The sequence below is a fragment of the Lepisma saccharinum genome, chromosome 2 (assembly GCF_977018435.1).
Source record: "Lepisma saccharinum chromosome 2, izLepSacc3.1, whole genome shotgun sequence".
Taxonomy (NCBI): Eukaryota; Metazoa; Arthropoda; class Insecta; order Zygentoma; family Lepismatidae; genus Lepisma; species Lepisma saccharinum.
Window position 1 is genome coordinate 150,645,741 of NC_139230.1, and position 18,855 is coordinate 150,664,595.

Below are 18,855 nucleotides of genomic sequence, written 5' to 3' on the forward strand. Positions count from 1 at the left end.
AAAATTTGAACGTCGAATCCAATCTTGCTCATTTTCATCACGTGCTGGACAACATACAGGGTGACTTGGAATCGTTACGGACGAGCGTGCCTTCGAGCGAAGATTTGGAAAAATTGAAAACGGCGGTGACGGCACTATCCGAATCGAGCAACATCAAAAGTTCGTTGAGCGATCTCGAGAGTAGGGTGGCCAATCTCCCCACCTCCAAAGAATTACACGCTTTAAAATGGAGCATATCACGTATGCTGAAACGATTGGAAACGGAAACGGCGAACGTGGAACAGATTCGAGACGAACTTGCTTCGCTGGTGTCAACGCTGCCCACTTCGCAGAGCGTCGCAGACCTTCACACGCAGTTTACCGAGATGCGAAGCATCGTGAGCGATCTTACCGAGAAGAGCTCGAAATTGAATCAAGTCGAGAACCTTCAGAGTATTGTCGTCAACATCAGGGATCAAGTTGGAGTGCTGGAATCCACGCAGGAATCGACGCTGGCCTCTTTCGGTGCCAAGTTACAAGAACTTAACGAAAACTACAAGCAGTTGAACGTGGAAGTGAAAATCAAACCGTCATTTTCTACCGTAACGGATACCATAGTCGAGCATTTGTTGCCCGTACAAAATACACTGGGACAGCTTCACAGCAACCTCGTTAGCGTCGATACTAAATTCGCTAAACTGCATTCTCTGCAAGCCATCGAAATCAACAGCGTACCCAATCAACAGAGAATCTCCACGTTCGTCGAAGGTAACAAACTGTACATGTTGCATCCTTATCATCCGTACTACAAGTTTCTCCTCGATGGCACGATTCAGATAAACGAATTTTCGTACTGGTCTCACGGCAGAAAAGCTAGCGTTCCCACCATGACCTTAATATCGAATCGTGGTGTTCAGAAAGCAGGAAACATTCCTCTGGCACGTTGGAACGAAACGCGCAACGTATATGAAATACACGAAGACGAAGATCTTACCGTTTTCGACGTAAGTGCCGGCGATAAGCTGATCGTTCAAAACACAGGCGAGGTGCCACCCTCTTTGAATCCCATCACGCTGGTGCTTCTCTTCAAACGTAATCTCTAAAAAAATGTCTAGGCAAGCCATCGTCCAAGAATTGCATAAACCTGCACGCCGCAACTACGAACGTTTGGCGGTGGTAACCAAGGGCATCGATGACCTCTGGCAAAGTGACCTCGTGGAGATGAGCAGCGGCAATCTAAAAAACGTACATAAATTGAACAAGGGCAACAAGTACCTCCTCACAGTCATAGACACATTTTCGAAATTCGCATGGGCTCTACCTTTGAAGGCGAAAACGGGGACGTGCGTCACGGAAGCATTCAAGACAATTTTTCGCGAAAGCGGCGGCAGACGACCACGGTTTTTGCAAACAGACAACGGTAAAGAATTTTACAATGCCGTATTCCAAAAGTTTATTCAAAAACATGACATTCGACATTATTCGACTTTCAGTCACATCAAAGCCAGCATCGTGGAAAGATTTAATCGCACTCTGAAATCGCGCATGTGGTCACGCTTCACGCTTCAGGGAAGCTACAAGTGGGTTGATATTCTGCCGGAACTCGTCGATACCTATAATCACACGGTACACAGAACGATAGGCATGAAGCCAGCTGACGTTACCAAGTCCGACGAGCAGCGATTAATTTCCAGCATTTACTGTCCAAAGTACACGCCCACGACAAAAAAACCTAAATATAAAATTGGAGATCAGGTGAGGGTCAGTAAATTGAAGCGAACGTTCGACAGGGGTTTCACAAGAAACTGGAGCACGGAACTTTTTACCGTGGTTCAAGTTCTACCCGGAAACCGTCACACGTATATAATAAAGGACAGTGGCGGTGAAATTTTATTGGGGCGCTTCTACGAGGAGGAACTCTCTAAAACTAAATACCCCGACACGTACCTTATCGAAAAAGTTTTGCGTAAGAGAGGCGACAAACTTTTGGTGAAATGGCTGGGACTTCCGGACACGAGTTGGATCGATTCAAACGAAGTGATTCTATGAGTGCGTGGAATGTCGTGAAACGTCTACCTGATTCGGAAAATCGAAAAAAAAGGAACGGCGAGTTGCTTCCCGACAGCATCCGCTGTCTAATCGTAGGTCCTTCGGGGTGTGGGAAAACGACACTGCTCGTGGACAATTTTCTCCTCGCACCGAATTGGTTAGATTGGAAGAATAGGCACCTGTACGTGTTCTCGAAAAGTTTGGAGCAATCCAAATACCAGCAACTGATGAAACTGTACGATGGTCTGGACATTGCAACGTTCGCTTCGGAAATAAAGCCACTCGACGATTGTCGTGAAAATTCAGTCGTTGTGTTCGACGATGTCATCCTGGAAAATCAAAATGAAATTCGCAACTTTTTCACGCAAGGTCGTCACAAAGGAATAGATTGCTTCTTCCTAGCTCAAACGTTTTCCAAAATTCCAAAACAGTTAGTACGCGACAACGCTAATTTCATATGTTTGTTTCGTCAAGATCACACCAACCTCAAGCACGCGTACGATGACTACGTAAGCGGAGACATGAACTACAATCAATTTTCGGAATGCTGCTGCTCCCACTGTTGGAACAGTGACGATTTCGGATTCGCGACGATCGACATGACGAGAAAACCCAACGACGGAAAATACAGAAACAAAATCAACGACTTTCTAAACGTTGCAACGTTGTGAGAAACGACGTGTATAAATAACGTTATGTCGAAACGAAAAATCGAAGACGAAAATCTCAAGCTTCGCGATTACCTCGCGAAACGCTTCAAAGGTTGGAAATCCGAGAATCGCGGATTCTACGAAGAGAAGAAACGTCAAGATCAACCTGTGATCGACGCCATCAGCGATCTAGGTAAAGAAATTAAAGGCGTCACGGAACAAAATAAAAATTTGATCAACGAACTCGTACCACTTGCAGCTAAAAGTTACACCGTACCCACGCCTATATCGAGCATTCCTTCGACGCCGTTCGAACTAAGGGACGTACCGGCACGACGTCGAGCCATAGGTAGCACGTCTTCGGATAAGATCGAGTTGGGACCTTTGGCACGAGACTACCTAAGCACGGGGAAATTCGACAAGGATGAAGTGTTCGGATTGTATCCGAGCATGGAGAGCAACGAGGGCGGCGGTGTGATTTGGAAGATTGGAAAATCGAAGGTGACCTTCGAAGGCAACGACATTAAAGTTAATTTAGGCGAGAAGGATAGTTGGAACAGGTATCCGGGTACGGTGGGACTGTGGGAACTCGTTGCCAAAAAGCAGCCGAAAGATTACACCGACGAAGATTACCAGAGTTACAAGGAAATTTTGATCATGACGGATGCCTTGTACCAGAACAACGACGCCTCGCAGAATAGGGTGAAATCGAGCAGCGGCGAGAAGTACAGAAATCTCATCAAGCCGATATGGAACCAGGTCAAAACAGGCAGCGGCGTCAAACTCTACAACACCCTACCCAAAGAGTTCGTTTGGGTGGACGACGTGCGCAAGCTCATAGACCGATTGTTGGTTATTGCAGGAGAGGAGAATGCAGGCAATCGTAATTTCTACAACGAGAAGGTAGGAATTGTGGACATGATCAGCGCCAAACTTTCCAACTTCATCGTGAACGACGACAAGGGCATAGGTTACCTCATTAAAATTATCAACACGCTGCCTCCGAGATTCTGGAACATGGTCGAAGGAAAGGGACTCGTGAACGACATCATCAACAAGTTACCTTTCGAGATGCATTTACCCGGCTACCAGTACTGCGGACCGGGTACCAAACTCGAGAAAAGATTGGAGAGAGGAGACAAGGGTGTGAATCCGTTGGACGCCGCATGCAAAGATCACGACATCGCCTACAACACCACTCGCACCGATCTGGATGCACGTCACGAAGCAGACAGAAAGTTAGAGCACGCAGCTTTCGAAAGATTCGTTAGCAGAGACGCTTCGCTGGGAGAAAGAGTTGCAGCACTGGGCACCACCATCGCCATGAACACGAAACAAAAACTTGGGTGGGGTATATAAATAACATACAGTAAAAAAAAAACATCATGTCTGGTATAACCGACTTGCCACACGAACTACTGTGTAAAATATTCAAACATGTAGTAAACGGAGATTGTGAGGATATAAGAAAATTTTTGATCATAGCGAGATCAACGCCGGAATTTCGCATCCCTTGTGAAATAGCTGTCAAGGATTATCTTCGGGAAATTAGCGGCATGAGGTGCGACGATCTCGACACTCTTTTTTCGGCCGCAGGGGAAAAATTAAACAATAGGTTAGATGAACTGCATGAGGCGAGGCAGGGGAGAAGACGATTCACAGATGATTGGCATAAGTCGAAACAAGAGACGGAAGATATCATCACGCACATCATCGCATTTTCCGAAGCACAAACTTTCTTCCTCTAACACAGACAAAAAAAATCTTCGATACAAAAATCTCGTGAAAAAAAATATATATAAAATAACACACATCGTGAAAAAAAAATAATCTTCAGTGTATATATAAATAACACACATTGTGAAAAAAAAATTAAATTTCTCTAACACACACACTGAAAATTTCTCTTCAATATGACGACTGAAAAAATGAGTGACCTCCAAGCATTAAAACAAATGCTAAATTTGTCAGTAGAGTATGTAAAAATTCAGGAATTGGAAGTGGACAAACCTTACACGATAACTTCCGGTTCAATTGTTTCTACCCAGTATGGTCCCAAGGCGCGTTTGTTGCTCAACGCACAATACAGTCTATTTTTACCAGATCGATACGCTAACATGTTATCCGACGAGAAGCTAGCTATTTTAATCGAGAACAAAACTCAAATCGTGTACAAGGGTACAAAGGAACTTCTTGGTAAGAAAACAAAGCACGTAATAGAATTTGTGTAAGGACTCTGCGCGGAGTATATCCTTGAAAAAAAAATTACACGCAACAAAAAAAATCTCAGAACATTTATATATAAATAACATACCGAAAAAAATTACACAAAACAAAAAAAATCTCAGAACATATATATAAATAACATATCGTGAAGATAACATATAGGGCATCAACATGAAGCCTAAGGGTGTCGTGTACCAGATACCATACTCCAATCTGAAAAATCTAGGTGCCCTCGATGGGTTACTCACCAAGAAACAACGCGAGAAGAAACGTTCTTGCTTGACGAAAGGACACGGAATGAAATTACTTCTCAGCACACCTCAATTGAGACGCTTGCAGCGTTCGCGGAAACAGCAAAAAATCGGAGGTTTCATATTCAGCATCCCGGCCATCCTGGCAGCATTGGGGGCCGTTGGAAGTTTGGCCGGCGGAAGCGCCGCCATCGCGAAAACCGTCATCGACTCGAAGAAGAACAAGGCGGAACTGGAAGAACAAAAACGTCACAATCTGGCTATGGAGAAGAAGGGGAAAGGTATAACCAAAAAGCAAAAAAGCAACCTCGATGCTTTGAAAAAATATAAAAAAAAGAAGAAGCCCTGTCCAACTTCGATATTGAATCTCTAATCGAACTGTTGGGAATAAAAAACTTCAGGGGTGTTTTCATGTCCGATTCTCTACCCTCTGCTGTGAAGAAAAAGGAGTATGGCGTGGTCAACCTGGACAGTTACAAAAATCCTGGTACACATTGGATATGCTACCTCAAAATTAACGATAACAATGCATTTGTTTTCGATTCGTTCGGTGGCACACCACCTGCCAGGTTGGTGAAGTATCTCAGTGTTGCCAACCTCTACTACAATGACAAACGCATCCAGGGTTTCACCGATGTTAACTGTGGCCACCTTTGCCTTTCTGTTCTCGCATACATGTCTAAAATAAATAACCCGTCGGTGGAACATTTTCAGAAAGCATTGTGGAATCTTAAACACGATGGGCGTGTTCCATCTCACGAGCGAATCTTCGATCCTGAAACTCACGCTGCACGACGACATCGTCTATCCTAAATCCGTAGCTCTGCGTGCATTCTACAGCATGTACCTCATACCTAACGTCACGCAGCACAACAACAAAATTAGCGTCGGAAGCGAACACATCGTCGTCACGCCAGGCCAATACAATCTTTCCACTTTGCAAGCTCAGTTACCCAAAGGCACGTACTTTTCTCAAAATTCGGTCACGCACAGAGTGGAAATCGTATCGGCGACGGAGACCATAAACCTGGGCACCATGGGAGAACTTTTAGGTTTCGAGAACGACACCAAACTCGAAGCTGGCATCAAGCACACGGCAGCAAACATTCCTAAATTTCTGGCCATAGAGACTCTGAACGTTCACTGCAACGTGGCGGAAGGCATGATCACGAAATCCTCGGACGGGGAGTTGCTGGGAAGTCACAAGCAGACGGGAATCATCGCCACATTCAAACCCAGTTCCGAATTCATGGAACCGATCATCTACACACCCTCTTCGCCGATCTATTTTCCAGTATGCCGCAACCGCATAGACGACATAGAGTTGGTGGTGACGAACGAGAAAGGAGACGTGGTGGATTTCGCAGGTGCCACTACGACGGCCATCGTGGAGATCAACGTATAATAAATAACCATACATAGTAAAAATGGAGCAAATCGAAAGTTACGAATTGCAATCTTTCCCTCCCAACCGTCGCACGTTCGCTAATCTCAACGAAGCGAACAGGGAGATCGAATACGACGTGGACGTAGGGGACGGATTTGTTCATCCTCACAGAGCGGACCTCTACCTTCAATTCGACGTGGTGAAAAAGGAAAGCGGAGAAGCATTTCCGCCCAATGCAAATTTGAAACTCGTGGACAACTTCGTGCCTCACCTGTTCTCGCAGGTGGAGGTGAGGAAACACAACACCGTCATCGACAGAATCGATTATCCAGGCATCACGTCGACGGCAGTGGGAACATTGAAATTATCCAAAACGGACGCAGCATACTACCAGGCGGGAGGATTCGAAGCGGGAACGAAAATATCGACGAGAAGTCACACGGTGCTCTTTCCCATGCGTCTGCTACCGGGATTCTTCTCCGACTACAAAGAGATCATGTGGAAGGGAGGATTGCGCGTCACGTTTCGAAGAGCGGCCAACGACAACGACGCACTGATGCGATACACCAACTTGAACGCCGACGGCACGCCGATAGTCAACACATTACCCGAAGCAGCCAAGTGCGTCATCCGGAGCATGGAATTGAGAATGCCGATCGTGGAATACGAAACAAACTACGCCCTCAAGTACAAAGCGGAGATCTTGAAGAGTCCGCAGGTGCCGATTCACTTTCACGGTTACCAGTGCGTGCAGAAGTTGGCGTCGGGAAGTCACATGGAATTCGACGTGACGACTCAGTTCAACAACATACAGTTCGACATGCCAGATTTCGTCGTAGTGCTCTTTCAAACCGGGCGCGATAACAACCAGGAAAAAGATTCCAGCAAGTTCGACGACTGCAAGATCAAGAACGTTTATCTCAAGAACGGTAGGAACGAAGTGTTCCCGCGCGAGAATTACAACCTCGACATGACCAAAGACGATTACCTCAAACTTTACGAAGCTTACACGGCTTACAAGCGCGTGACCGAGGGAAGCGTGGACGTGTACTACACTCCCAGCGAATTCAAAATCCGCAGGCCGATGTTCGTCATCAACACGACGAAGAGGAAGCAGGTGGTGGTCAACGATCGCACCAACATCAAGATCGTCTGCGAGTTCCACGAAGCCTTGCCCGAGGACACCGTGTGCAGCGTCATCCTGGTCGCCGAGAAGTCCTTCGTCCACGACGTGAAGAACGAGAGGGTGACGGAACAGTTTTAAAAAATTCGTAAAAAAAAAATTGCCACATACTAAAAAAAATCAACATCCAACACATTTTAGGTTAAAGAACCTTAAAATACTGAAATATTAAAACAAACAGAATCCAATGTAGGTTAGTTCGGTGCGTAATTAAAAAAAAAAAAATGATAGGTTAAGTTATATCACTTAGGATCGTAAAAAAATTAAAAAATCGTAAGAAAAAAAAAATAGGTTAAGTTATATCACGTAAGATCGTGGCATTCGTACCAAGTACGAGTGGGAAAAAAATTAGATGCGGTGAAAATTGCACTGAAAAATCGTCAAACGCTATAAAATCAACAAAAAAATCGTCAAAATATGCTACCACTGAGGTTAAATCCATAAAAAAAAAAGGGCTCGTACCAATCAACATCCAACACATTTTAGGTTAAAGAACCTTAAAATACTGAAATATTAAAACAAACAGAATCCAATGTAGGTTAGTTCGGTGCGTAAATAAAAAAAAAAATGATAGGTTAAGTTATATCACTTAGGATCGTAAAAAAAATTAAAAAATCGTAAGAAAAAAAAGATAGGTTAAGTTATATCACTTAGGATCGTAAAAAAAATTAAAAAATCGTAAGAAAAAAAAAATAGGTTAAGTTATATCACGTAAGATCGTAAAAAAAAATAAAAAATCGTAAGAAAAAAAAAGATAGGTTAAGTTATATCACGTAAGATCGTGGCATTCGTACCAAGTACGAGTGGGAAAAAAAATGAGATGTGGTGAAAATTGCACTGAAAAGTCGTCAAACGCTATAAAATCAACAAAAAAATCGTCAAAATATGCTAACACTGAGGTTAAATCCAAAAAAAAGAAGGGCTCGTACCAAGTACGGCGTAGAACCGGCCCAATTACACTACTTGTTTAGGAGAAATTTTGCATATTCAAACATACGGAGGGTAAGTAATACCTGATTATTGATGGCGAGTGACAATGCCGAGAGGAGATTAATGGGGTTAGAGTAATTATTTGGCAAATGTTTACAGAAAAACAATCGTGTGCGTGTAAAGAAGATTTAATGTGGCACTCACTGGCAAAAAGAAAGCTATATACTTCCTACGAAATTCGTAGGAACACTACTATCTGACTGCATAGCACAGGATACACTACTTTACTGAGTATTTCATGTCTCTGGGTAAATTGAGACGATGCAGATAAAGTATGATTAGATGAAGTTGGTGAAGAGACACTCGCCAAGGAAGTCTACAAGAATTCAAACCTGAAACCTGCAGTGAGATCATGAGTCGACCACTCAAAGCACTCGGCCACCGAGGTGGGATTATGCTCTTGTATTTCAATTTAGAAGATTCATTGCAGTACTAAAATTTTTATATTTATATTTTTAAAAAGTAGGAACAGAAACTATTTTGGGGCGTTTCTACCCGTAGAGGACAATTTTTAAATCTGTTTATAGGTATTTTAAAGGCATAAGGTGTATGTAAATTGCATTGTATCTCATTTCATTAAAGAGATCGTTAACTAGCTTCTGTGGCAGAGCGGTTAGCGAAATTGGCTACGACACCAAAAAGAGCAAGGGAAACAAAGCAGTTCTGGGAGATATATGGCTTCATTATACAGGCTCTGGGCTGAGATAGCGCGTGACATGGTGTAACATGGCTCAGATGCCGGCATTTTCGTCTCGTGACGTCTCGCTTATTTACGAACCTATCTTTAGCATGTAGATAATTATATTCATATTGTATAACGACTACTGACCTGTGTTCTGTGTTATAAGAGTTGCTAAAAGTTCTTCACGCGCTATCTCGATCCAGAGCCAAAACGAACGCACTGTAGTAGTGATTTTCCACGAGTCAGAGAAAGTCATCGCGTTGCTTTGAGCAAATGTTGCATTATTTTCTAGTATAACCCTCTTTTGAATATCCACGTGCAAACAACAACTTGCGGAACAGATATAAATAATCCAAGTAAAAAAAATATATAAATAAAAATACAAATTTTGTCTGGAGTGTGTGTGCCTTCCTCTTCAACCAAAGGCAGCGGCCAACTTCAATCTACACTTTTATTAAACACTATGAAAACTCACAACTACTAAAATATGTAAATCTTATCACGTTATTGGTTCCCACTTCCTAAACATATTTGAAACACATATTTCAGGTGCAAATGTATATGCCGAACTTGTAGAACATGTTTAATTCTGCTAATTTTCACAGCCCAACGAGTTTCAGTAAAACATTTCTTACAGAATACAACTGACTAATATTACTCTAAGAATTGTTAATGCCCGTCAATTTCACTTGTGTCAGTAGTTGCAAAATAGCGTAATACTTGAAAATAACGTAAAGTAAATTAGCAGAAGGGACCCTTATATGTACCCGACCTTCCCTAATGTACAGGGTAATTAAAAAATAAATGGTGCAACTGTACACAGTTATTATGACGTTACTGTTTATGATAGAAAATCAGACAAATCATCAATATAAAGAAGAACTCCGGAAGTTTTACTCACATGACTCACATTATAAAGATTCGCCATGGGAACCACGTGTAACGCGGAAAAGGTCCAAACGATAATCAAGTACTTGCTATGCAGGAGACAGCAAGTCGTTGTCAACGGTTTCGAAGGCACTAACAATTCGCAGTTGTAACTTTGGCAAATCTTTCGGAAGGGTGAAACATATGCATTACTACCGAAACTCATGCCGAAATGTTTTTGCACCATTGTGATTGAATCAGTTCTCGATAGCTCCAACACACAATACGCCTTCTACGGGTCATTAGCCATTTTGCGACACTGGCGATCCTGGTGGAGCGTCGGCTAAGCAGAATAAGCCCGCTAAGTGGGAATAACACTTCCAGATTTTTTCTTTATATTGATGCCATGTCTGATTTTCTATCATAAATAGTAACGTCATAATAACTCTGTAAAGTTGCACCATTCAATTTGAATTACCCTGTATTACAACGTAGCACATAGCATATATATCCCCTGGCATTGTTCGTAAGCACGCAAACAATGTGTTTATCAATACTTAACTTCATTTCTTACCAGAAGGGAGTAACAAAACACTTCAATAACGCAGTCTGTAATGCAAATATACTTATTTAACCGCTGTTAAAATACTTTCGTCATTCATCCACGAGTAAGATAAATGGCACAAATATCAGAACTTTTGTAGAGTTGATAACTCTGTCGGGCTATACGAAAGTAATTTGAGGATCACTTTTGGTCAATGATATTGTAAATGAATACTAATTTCAACAGAAGGCGTTGATTTTCCTGATCGATTGAAATGTAGAAGAACGCGGATGAAATAGAAATAAGTAGGGGGAAGGAACGATAACCGTTCGAGCCATGAAACGCCGTTGCATATAATATAATGCAAATGAACAACTATAATAAGGTAATTGGGCCTTCCCGATGGCGTGGTGGTAATGTTGTCGCCCTGTAATCAACGGGTCCCAGGTTCGATACCCGGTGGAGGCACATAGTGATTCGGTTCCCACTTTAAACTGTTTGTCCAGTCCCGATTAGCCTATCTGTTCATAAAGTGAACTCAATACAAATATTCAAATTTAATGAGAGGGGAAAACTGGAATCATAGGAGCAACAGTATGCAACCCATTAATGAGAAACATGAAAACGTGGAGGAGAATGAGAAACTGTGCATGTAGGCATCTGAACACTTGACCCTTTCACAGAGATTGTAGGAGAAATTAAACACATGGAATTATCTATGAGAACCTTGGAAAAATCATCCCAAACAATGCAAACCCCGTCTTGCCTTTGTGCACGCCTCACAGGCTTGAAAATATTTTTCTAAACATGTATCCTTAGACTGTTCACTCACAAGTCCCTTTACGGTGATGATACGCATTCAGGACATTCAGCGCCAGAGGGCTTGTCGGTGACGAATCCAGGAAAGTTTCAAGGGTGTGGCGTTAAAGTATTCGCCCGATATCTGTAGATCCTGAATGATGAAAGAAAGAAAAAAAAAAAAAAAAAAAAACCAGTTCGTTTAATTGTTCTTATTTTTTTTCGCATCACCATTAACAAATCACAGCAGATATAATGATACCGAGACGAGGCCTTTGATCTCTGGAGTGCTCACTAATTTTAATAAAGCCATATTACAAGTTGATTCATGTGACAGCAGTTCAACGAGACCTAAAATGCAAGTGACACTCAATTTACATGATGTAAATTGAGTGTCATTTGCATTTTAGGTCTCGTTGAATGAATGTCATGAAAGGCATTACTAGGCATTTAATTATTTGAGAAAAATTACAAAAACTCATATCACTGCTTAAGAGTGTGCTTTTTTTCTACATCTAGCAAGCTATATTCTTAAATTATGATGGTGTTGTTATGTGTGCAAATGCTTCTCATCTCAACATTCGCGTGTGCTGCGGTTAGTTATTTGCCCAGTTTGCAACTTCAACCAACCCTAAATACACCCTTGGCTTATGTGAAAACGATAGTCCTGTCTACAGACCAGTAAGTGTCCTGAATCTGCAGAGGAATAAAGTGTAAATAAATACTGTACGCCCCACATATATTTCGATGTGCAAACAAGTATTAATTGTATTTGAATTCTCTAAATCTGTAATTTGATCAATAATGGATTTCTATAATGCATTAGTAATCTGTTTATCCAGTGGTTAATATTCTGTACTTTGACACCCGAGATCAAGGGCTTCATCTTCTGGAGAAGATACATTATTTAATTTTTTCCCTCAATCATTCAGATGTGCAAACACACCGATAGTGAGTAAATTGCATTTGCATTCTATTGATTTCTGGGACGGAGTGATTTCGGTACTTATAAGTAGTGTACTTCCTCTTCAACACATTGCAAATGGCAGCAACGATGACGATCAACCAGCAAATTCCATTCAAACATCCACTATAACTAGATTATTTTTGACATATCATTAGAAACTATCTGCTTCGTACATGCCAATTCTTTAAATATTGCTTTTAACTCAGAGCAAAGTCTTACATAGCAACTAAAGCACATCATCTAGTGGAATTATGGATAACTTAAACAGCATCGAAAAATGCTGCTCTGTTAGCGTGTATGTATACATGCCAAGCATGAGTTATATCAAGAAAGTTTTCAGTAAAATATTAATGCGTGCTTGGCCACAGCAGGAACCATATTCAAAAAAATTTAACCTGGAGACCAGAGCTATTGAGGTTATGTCCCAGAACACTTATACATAACCTTGAATGGAGATATAATAAAAAAAATGTTGGAGTAACATTATCAATCAGTTATCAGTTTACTGACAAATTATATGTTTGTGTACATGGTGGAATTAGGCTATGTTCAATGCTTGTAAAATGTAAGTTTATTGACAATAATGCAATGCCCTGTGAGTTTTCCAGTCAGTAAATAGAAAAGTAAACAATTTTCTTGCAAATTCAAGCATGTCAATTTTTCGTCTATGTTATCTACCTCTTCATCTATAAACTAATTCGCCATTTAGACCAATCTGTTGAACAGAATATCTATACACCCATACTTGCTAGATACTCTTGTCCCTGGCCGTTACCGGCTACCTGTAAATATGTAAGAAACCAAAAAAAATGTATCGCAGATTGAGCAGCAATGAAGCAATTAAAATTCTTTACTATATAACAACTAAAATGTTATTCGATATTTAATTTATGATGAACGGCTAATTCAATTCATCCGAGTAATAACTTTATACGCATAATAAATCGATTAACGGAAAACAAAAGGAAGCCCAAAACCAGATAACGTGTAACTCTTCTGCAGGCATTTGTGAAACTAATTGATTATCATTCTACTTTGTGAAACTATTTGCAATAAGGAACAGGGAAATTTTCAATGTTGTATCTAAAATATATATATACCAGATAGCAGACATATTTGGGATGATATTTGGTTCTGCAAACACTAACAATTTATTGATATAAATATAATGGAGTGCAAATGAATTTTAAGAGGGAGCCTTGATTTCTGTTTTACTAGTAAATTTGCAATTTATTATCCACAGTTCATTAATTTCTTTTTAGGAAAGCTTGGTCGAAGGAGGGCCGTTATAATATCCACCAACGCCTATCCTCACCAAGAACGTTAATGTATAAAAGCAGTAGAGTAATAACAGTGTCAAAACTTTGAGGCTCATGTATATCACAGATTAACTGTCTTACAATATTCATTTTACCATAGACTCTCTTGCGACACTTAAATCAATCAGAGATCAAAATGCACACTATTTATAAAATTCACCTGTGTAGCACAACAAGGAAGGACGGCATAGAGTAGAAATTTACCAGTAAACAAAATAACTCTGCTTATTGCTCGTTTACTGGCTTATGCAAGCGGGAAGGAGGGATAACTTTCGTGAATGAAGCACGGCAGGTCTGAACTTTCATAGAACTAACTCTTTTTTTCCAGTCAGTAGTGCCTGATTGGCATTGGCACGCACAGTCCGACGTTTGTCATACTTACCTAATTAGCATGACTCTTGAGCTCTCCCACCATCTTCATCTTGGTCTCTTAAAACATAATTTCGTTGAAGAAGGCGAGTTTCCAATCAACGTAGCGATGGAAGTGCAAAAATTGTTAAATAAATATGTGCACAGCATGTAACACAGCACGGTAAATAAGGTTTCAGTATAACTTCAAATTACTGAATGAACACAGAGCACACTTAACAAATTAAAAGTGAATATTTCCTTTCCAATCGTTAGCAACGCTGTTCGGAACTGCAAGGGGATGCAGCTTTCGTAGAACTTAATGGACGAAGTGAGTAGCCTAAAGTGCTAAAGTCAAGTGGTTCGCAGATCGCGATAGTTACAACACTGGGCAGCCTGATTCGTGCTACGGATATTTGTTTATATGTAAGTTACATTTCTGTGCTATGCAAGGTAAGTCAATTTTCATGCGAACTGTTTTCATAAATAATTTGGTGGTTCTTCAGTTATTGTAGAGCTGTGTCTGCTCCATTGGTCCAGTTTTACAAATAGGCAAAGAACTGTAATAAAATGGCGTTGATTAGCAAGAAAATAACACAACTTCCCTTAGGTTATATCCTTTCTAACCTAAGAAATTCTTCGCCGCGCTAGTGAATAAATGGATAAAAATTGTATTAGACAAGGTACATAATTTAGAAGCCGTAAAGAAACGTATGTCACTGAATCACGTAAGCTTTTTGCACATTAAAATCTAACATCTGATCAACTTGATTGTCAGCAAGGGTCGATTGGTTTCAGTATTTGAGGAACATGTAACACGAAGGTGATGGAACAGGATATTTAAATGTTGTTTTCTGGATAAGATTTTAAACATTTGTCAAAAGTCTGACCATGAACATGAAGTTATGAGTAGTATCTAGGACACTCGCATCAGAGTACTCACCGTAAACAACTCCTGGTTGTTTAAAGTCCTCTTGCCTTGTTGAAACACCAGTACACTGAAGGAAAGTGCACCGCTTTCTGTGTCATGCGCAACACAAACCCATAGCTATATCTGCTTTCTTGTTCGAGATAAAAAGTCTAAATACACTCATAAATACCTTCTGTCAACAATCAAGCTGTAGGTATACAATTCTCGGATCCTACTGTTTTAGGAGACTCCCTCTCATCGCTTCTGCACTTGAGCCGCATACAGTTCCCTCCCATTGAAAAGGAGTTCATGTTTGAATTTGTATTGTGGAGACAAGTAAAAGGAACTCTAGCTTTGCTCCTTACAATGCGACCGATCCTCTCTTCAAACAATTGCAACCAAGTTTATCTCAACATGAATTTGTTTGTCTTTTTTGGTTTATTGATAAAACATAACGTTGGCACTTGGACAATCGCTGGTCTAGATATGGCCATGGAGACTAATGTCAGCTTGCACGTTGCTTTTACCTCGTTCGAACATATTCTTGAAAGTCCAATTGCGTCAAAAATGCAGAACAATACACTTACCAGCTGCTTACATTGGCAATTTTCTCAAATGGTTGTCTTCAAAAGCAGAAGCACCAATCTTCTCGTTTTGCACAATGTATCATGGAACCTCAAACATCATTCCAAAATGGAATTTACTTGGGTAATAGCCAATGATCCTATTATACAAGCGCCTCAAAGGCACTTTAATACTTGCCCAAATAAAAGCTGTTTTCTTAAAATTGCATTGCAAAATTTCTTTGCTATTTCTATGAAAGAAACATACTTTACACTAACTGATTTCAAGGCTGAAGGAAAATTATCTTAAATGTTGGAAGTAAAATCAGGTTTTTTTCCAATTCCACCGTAAAACACAATTTACATGTGTATATTTGTTTATTTCTTTTACACGTGGTGCACAAGATGAGAACATTATTGGTTAACGACTCAAACACAATTTAGATATAGGCTACGCAAACTTGAAAAGCCCCCGTTAGCCCTGAACACAACTGGCAATAATAAATAATTAGAACCAAATTATAAAGTCTATGTTTTTCTCAAAAAATAACCCCTCGTGCAACAACACAACAAAGCTCCATATTGAGTTTACACATTTATATGTAATAATACCGTACGTGAATGCAGTCAAAAATAAGAGCAGTTGAAATGGCTTCATTAAGTTTCCAATGTTGATAATTATAAATGTATGTATCTGATTTCACAGGTCAATTTTTAATATAGTTTTTGTTACTTTACGTCGCTTTTCTGGATATCTAGGTTAATAGTGGTGATGATTAGATTAAATAGGTCAAATAGAACCCCTATTTGACTGAGGAAATAGTTATGTCAATTAAACCACATCTTTAGTGCGCTGAATTGTGATTGTATAAAATTGTATAATTACTTTTCGCAGCTTTCTTCTTATCACCATATATTTTTCATTTTAGAGGTTCAGAAGAAAAAGAATGCTGAAAATGTCCGTAAACTCTATCACAAGGAAGCTGCTTTAATATAAAAGGGTGTAAATTTTATATTCCGTCACCACTTTCCTCAAAATTCTCATTATAGTCGCTCATTTGAACTGTGATTTTAAATTTATTTTTATTTTTTCATCTGTATACTGAAGTGTATGTTTTCTATGATTAGAGTCCAATACTCATCTTATCTCAATATAAAAAATATGTGACTACCTAGTCTTTACCCTTTAGTCCTTTATAAATATGTATTCTTATATATTTCGTTTCAATGTTATTCTTTCAGTTCACTATTGACATAAAAAAGGTGTCTGTAGTTCACTATTTTCTGCTATTGATTCCGGTGAAACTTTATCTGGGAAGAGGTACTCATTAACAAAGCGGAAATTCTAGTTTCTCGTTAGTCAGTTGCGCGTTAAATCACCTGGGATATCGCAGTTGAGTAATCGTGGTTGCTCACGTTACGTAACCTTCAGTACATAAAACAGAGTTTCGCACTGCAGACGGATGCAAGATGTCGCATCCTTTCGACCAGTGATCGTATTGTGGCGTGACGGACCAAGGAAGAGATGACGGTACCCCCTGGCGTAACAAAGCATTTTAAAGGATCCAGTCTAAAGGAAATAAGCCGAAACCCACGATGCGTTACACGGCAAAAAGAAAGAGTTATAATACGAGATATGCGGGTTTTGTCTATCACAAAACGGAAGAGCATCAATAACAGAATTTAGAGAACCAAAGATAAAGTTAACCCCTGTGTACAGCACTGTAGTACCAAGAACATGCATATGATAATATATTTTATTAACAACGACAATGAATTAGACGAAAAGAAAAACACAAACTTGTATGCATCACATAATAGACCTTTATATTTGATGCACGCTAAAGCACTAGTTAAATGCTACTAATTGCCAATTAGGACGAATGTTATGAATTTCCATTGACAAAATTCCGGTTTCCTTCCTATTTTTATATGCAAGCTCTCGACCTTCAATGGTTATTGATTAAACTATCTTCAATGCAGAAATGCAACTTTTACTTAGCATTACAAATGTACATGAAACTTTTGGCACTAACCTGGGACAAAGCGCCGACATTCAAAAGGTTTTGGTGATATAACTGGTTTCAGAAACTTGTGAGTCGATTTACCGACTGAATAATCCCCTGAAACAAAAAGTAATGGAGAACTGCTGTACTTTCACTTCCAACAGAATATGCATTAGTAATGATATAGCTACATACTATGTTGATAACACTTTCCACATGAAAACACAATCTAAGAAGTGGAAGAGCCATCAATCATCATTGAACAGTGATAATGGCAGTAAAGTTCTTCCAGTGTTTCTTTCCTTGAGCTGTTACAACGTTATATTTTGTATGCAAGTATGTATTTACATTTCAGGAAAATTTCATTTAAAGTTCATTTCATGCTACTCAGGATTGCAATTACAGTACAGGGTGTGCACAAAATAATTGTTGCTTAACTGTAATGAAAGAGCAACTGTGGAAATGTTGTTTGTTAACACTAAAAATTGTTCCCTCACCCCAGTGCGTCAAGCGCCAGTGTTCAAGATGGCGTCTCCTTAGCAGAAATCTTTCTGAGATTACGACAGGCAATTCAGTTGTTACAGTTCAGCTGGCGTTCATACGTGAACTTGAAAGTGATTCCCCATCGGGCGACAACATTAGGAGGTGGTATACACATTTCCAGAAGATGGGTTTCCTGTGTAAAGGGAAGAGTGCGGGACTACCAAAGGTATCAGACGAGTCAGGTGTCCACATTGAGTACGTGTAGTAGGTGTTACATAAACTTGAAGACTTACTCTTTCATCTCGTGTATGGTTTATTATTGTAGCTATAATGTAGATAAGAGAAATTACATACAATTGAAACTCCGATATTATTTTGTGTACACCCTATATTATCAGGTCAGGATGTATGTTTCTGGAGGCCCAGGGTTTCCATCATCGTGAGTTACCCATGTTGGTAACTGATTAATGATTATACAGGGTGATCCATTTGAGATGTCAGAAAAGTAAACCGTTATATATAGGAGGTTAATGGAAGTATCTCTGAGCACTTTGTTGCAATATAAGCAGAAAGGATGTAAGTTTCGAATGAGAAGAAGTTTACATACTTTGCCGTGTGGTGCTAGACAAAGATGGTGTCCTCGCCACAACAGC

At 40.1% G+C, this 18,855-nt stretch overlaps 1 protein-coding gene across 3 annotated transcripts in view; it reads right to left on the bottom strand.

The window, feature by feature from the left end:
• The window catches only part of LOC145984144 (solute carrier family 41 member 1-like), a 215,095-nt gene that overhangs the window by 146,282 nt on the left and 49,958 nt on the right, over nucleotides 1–18,855 (bottom strand). For 2 of the 3 annotated variants that reach the window (XM_083117599.1, XM_083117600.1), the window contains exon 2: nucleotides 17,750–17,836. In XM_083117599.1, the coding sequence (XP_082973725.1) occupies nucleotides 17,750–17,769 (20 nt within the window). In that variant the 5' untranslated portion in view covers nucleotides 17,770–17,836. Of the gene's footprint in view, nucleotides 1–15,183; nucleotides 15,227–17,749; nucleotides 17,837–18,855 lie in introns of those variants that run through there. The other variant, XM_083117603.1, reaches the window with a different exon arrangement.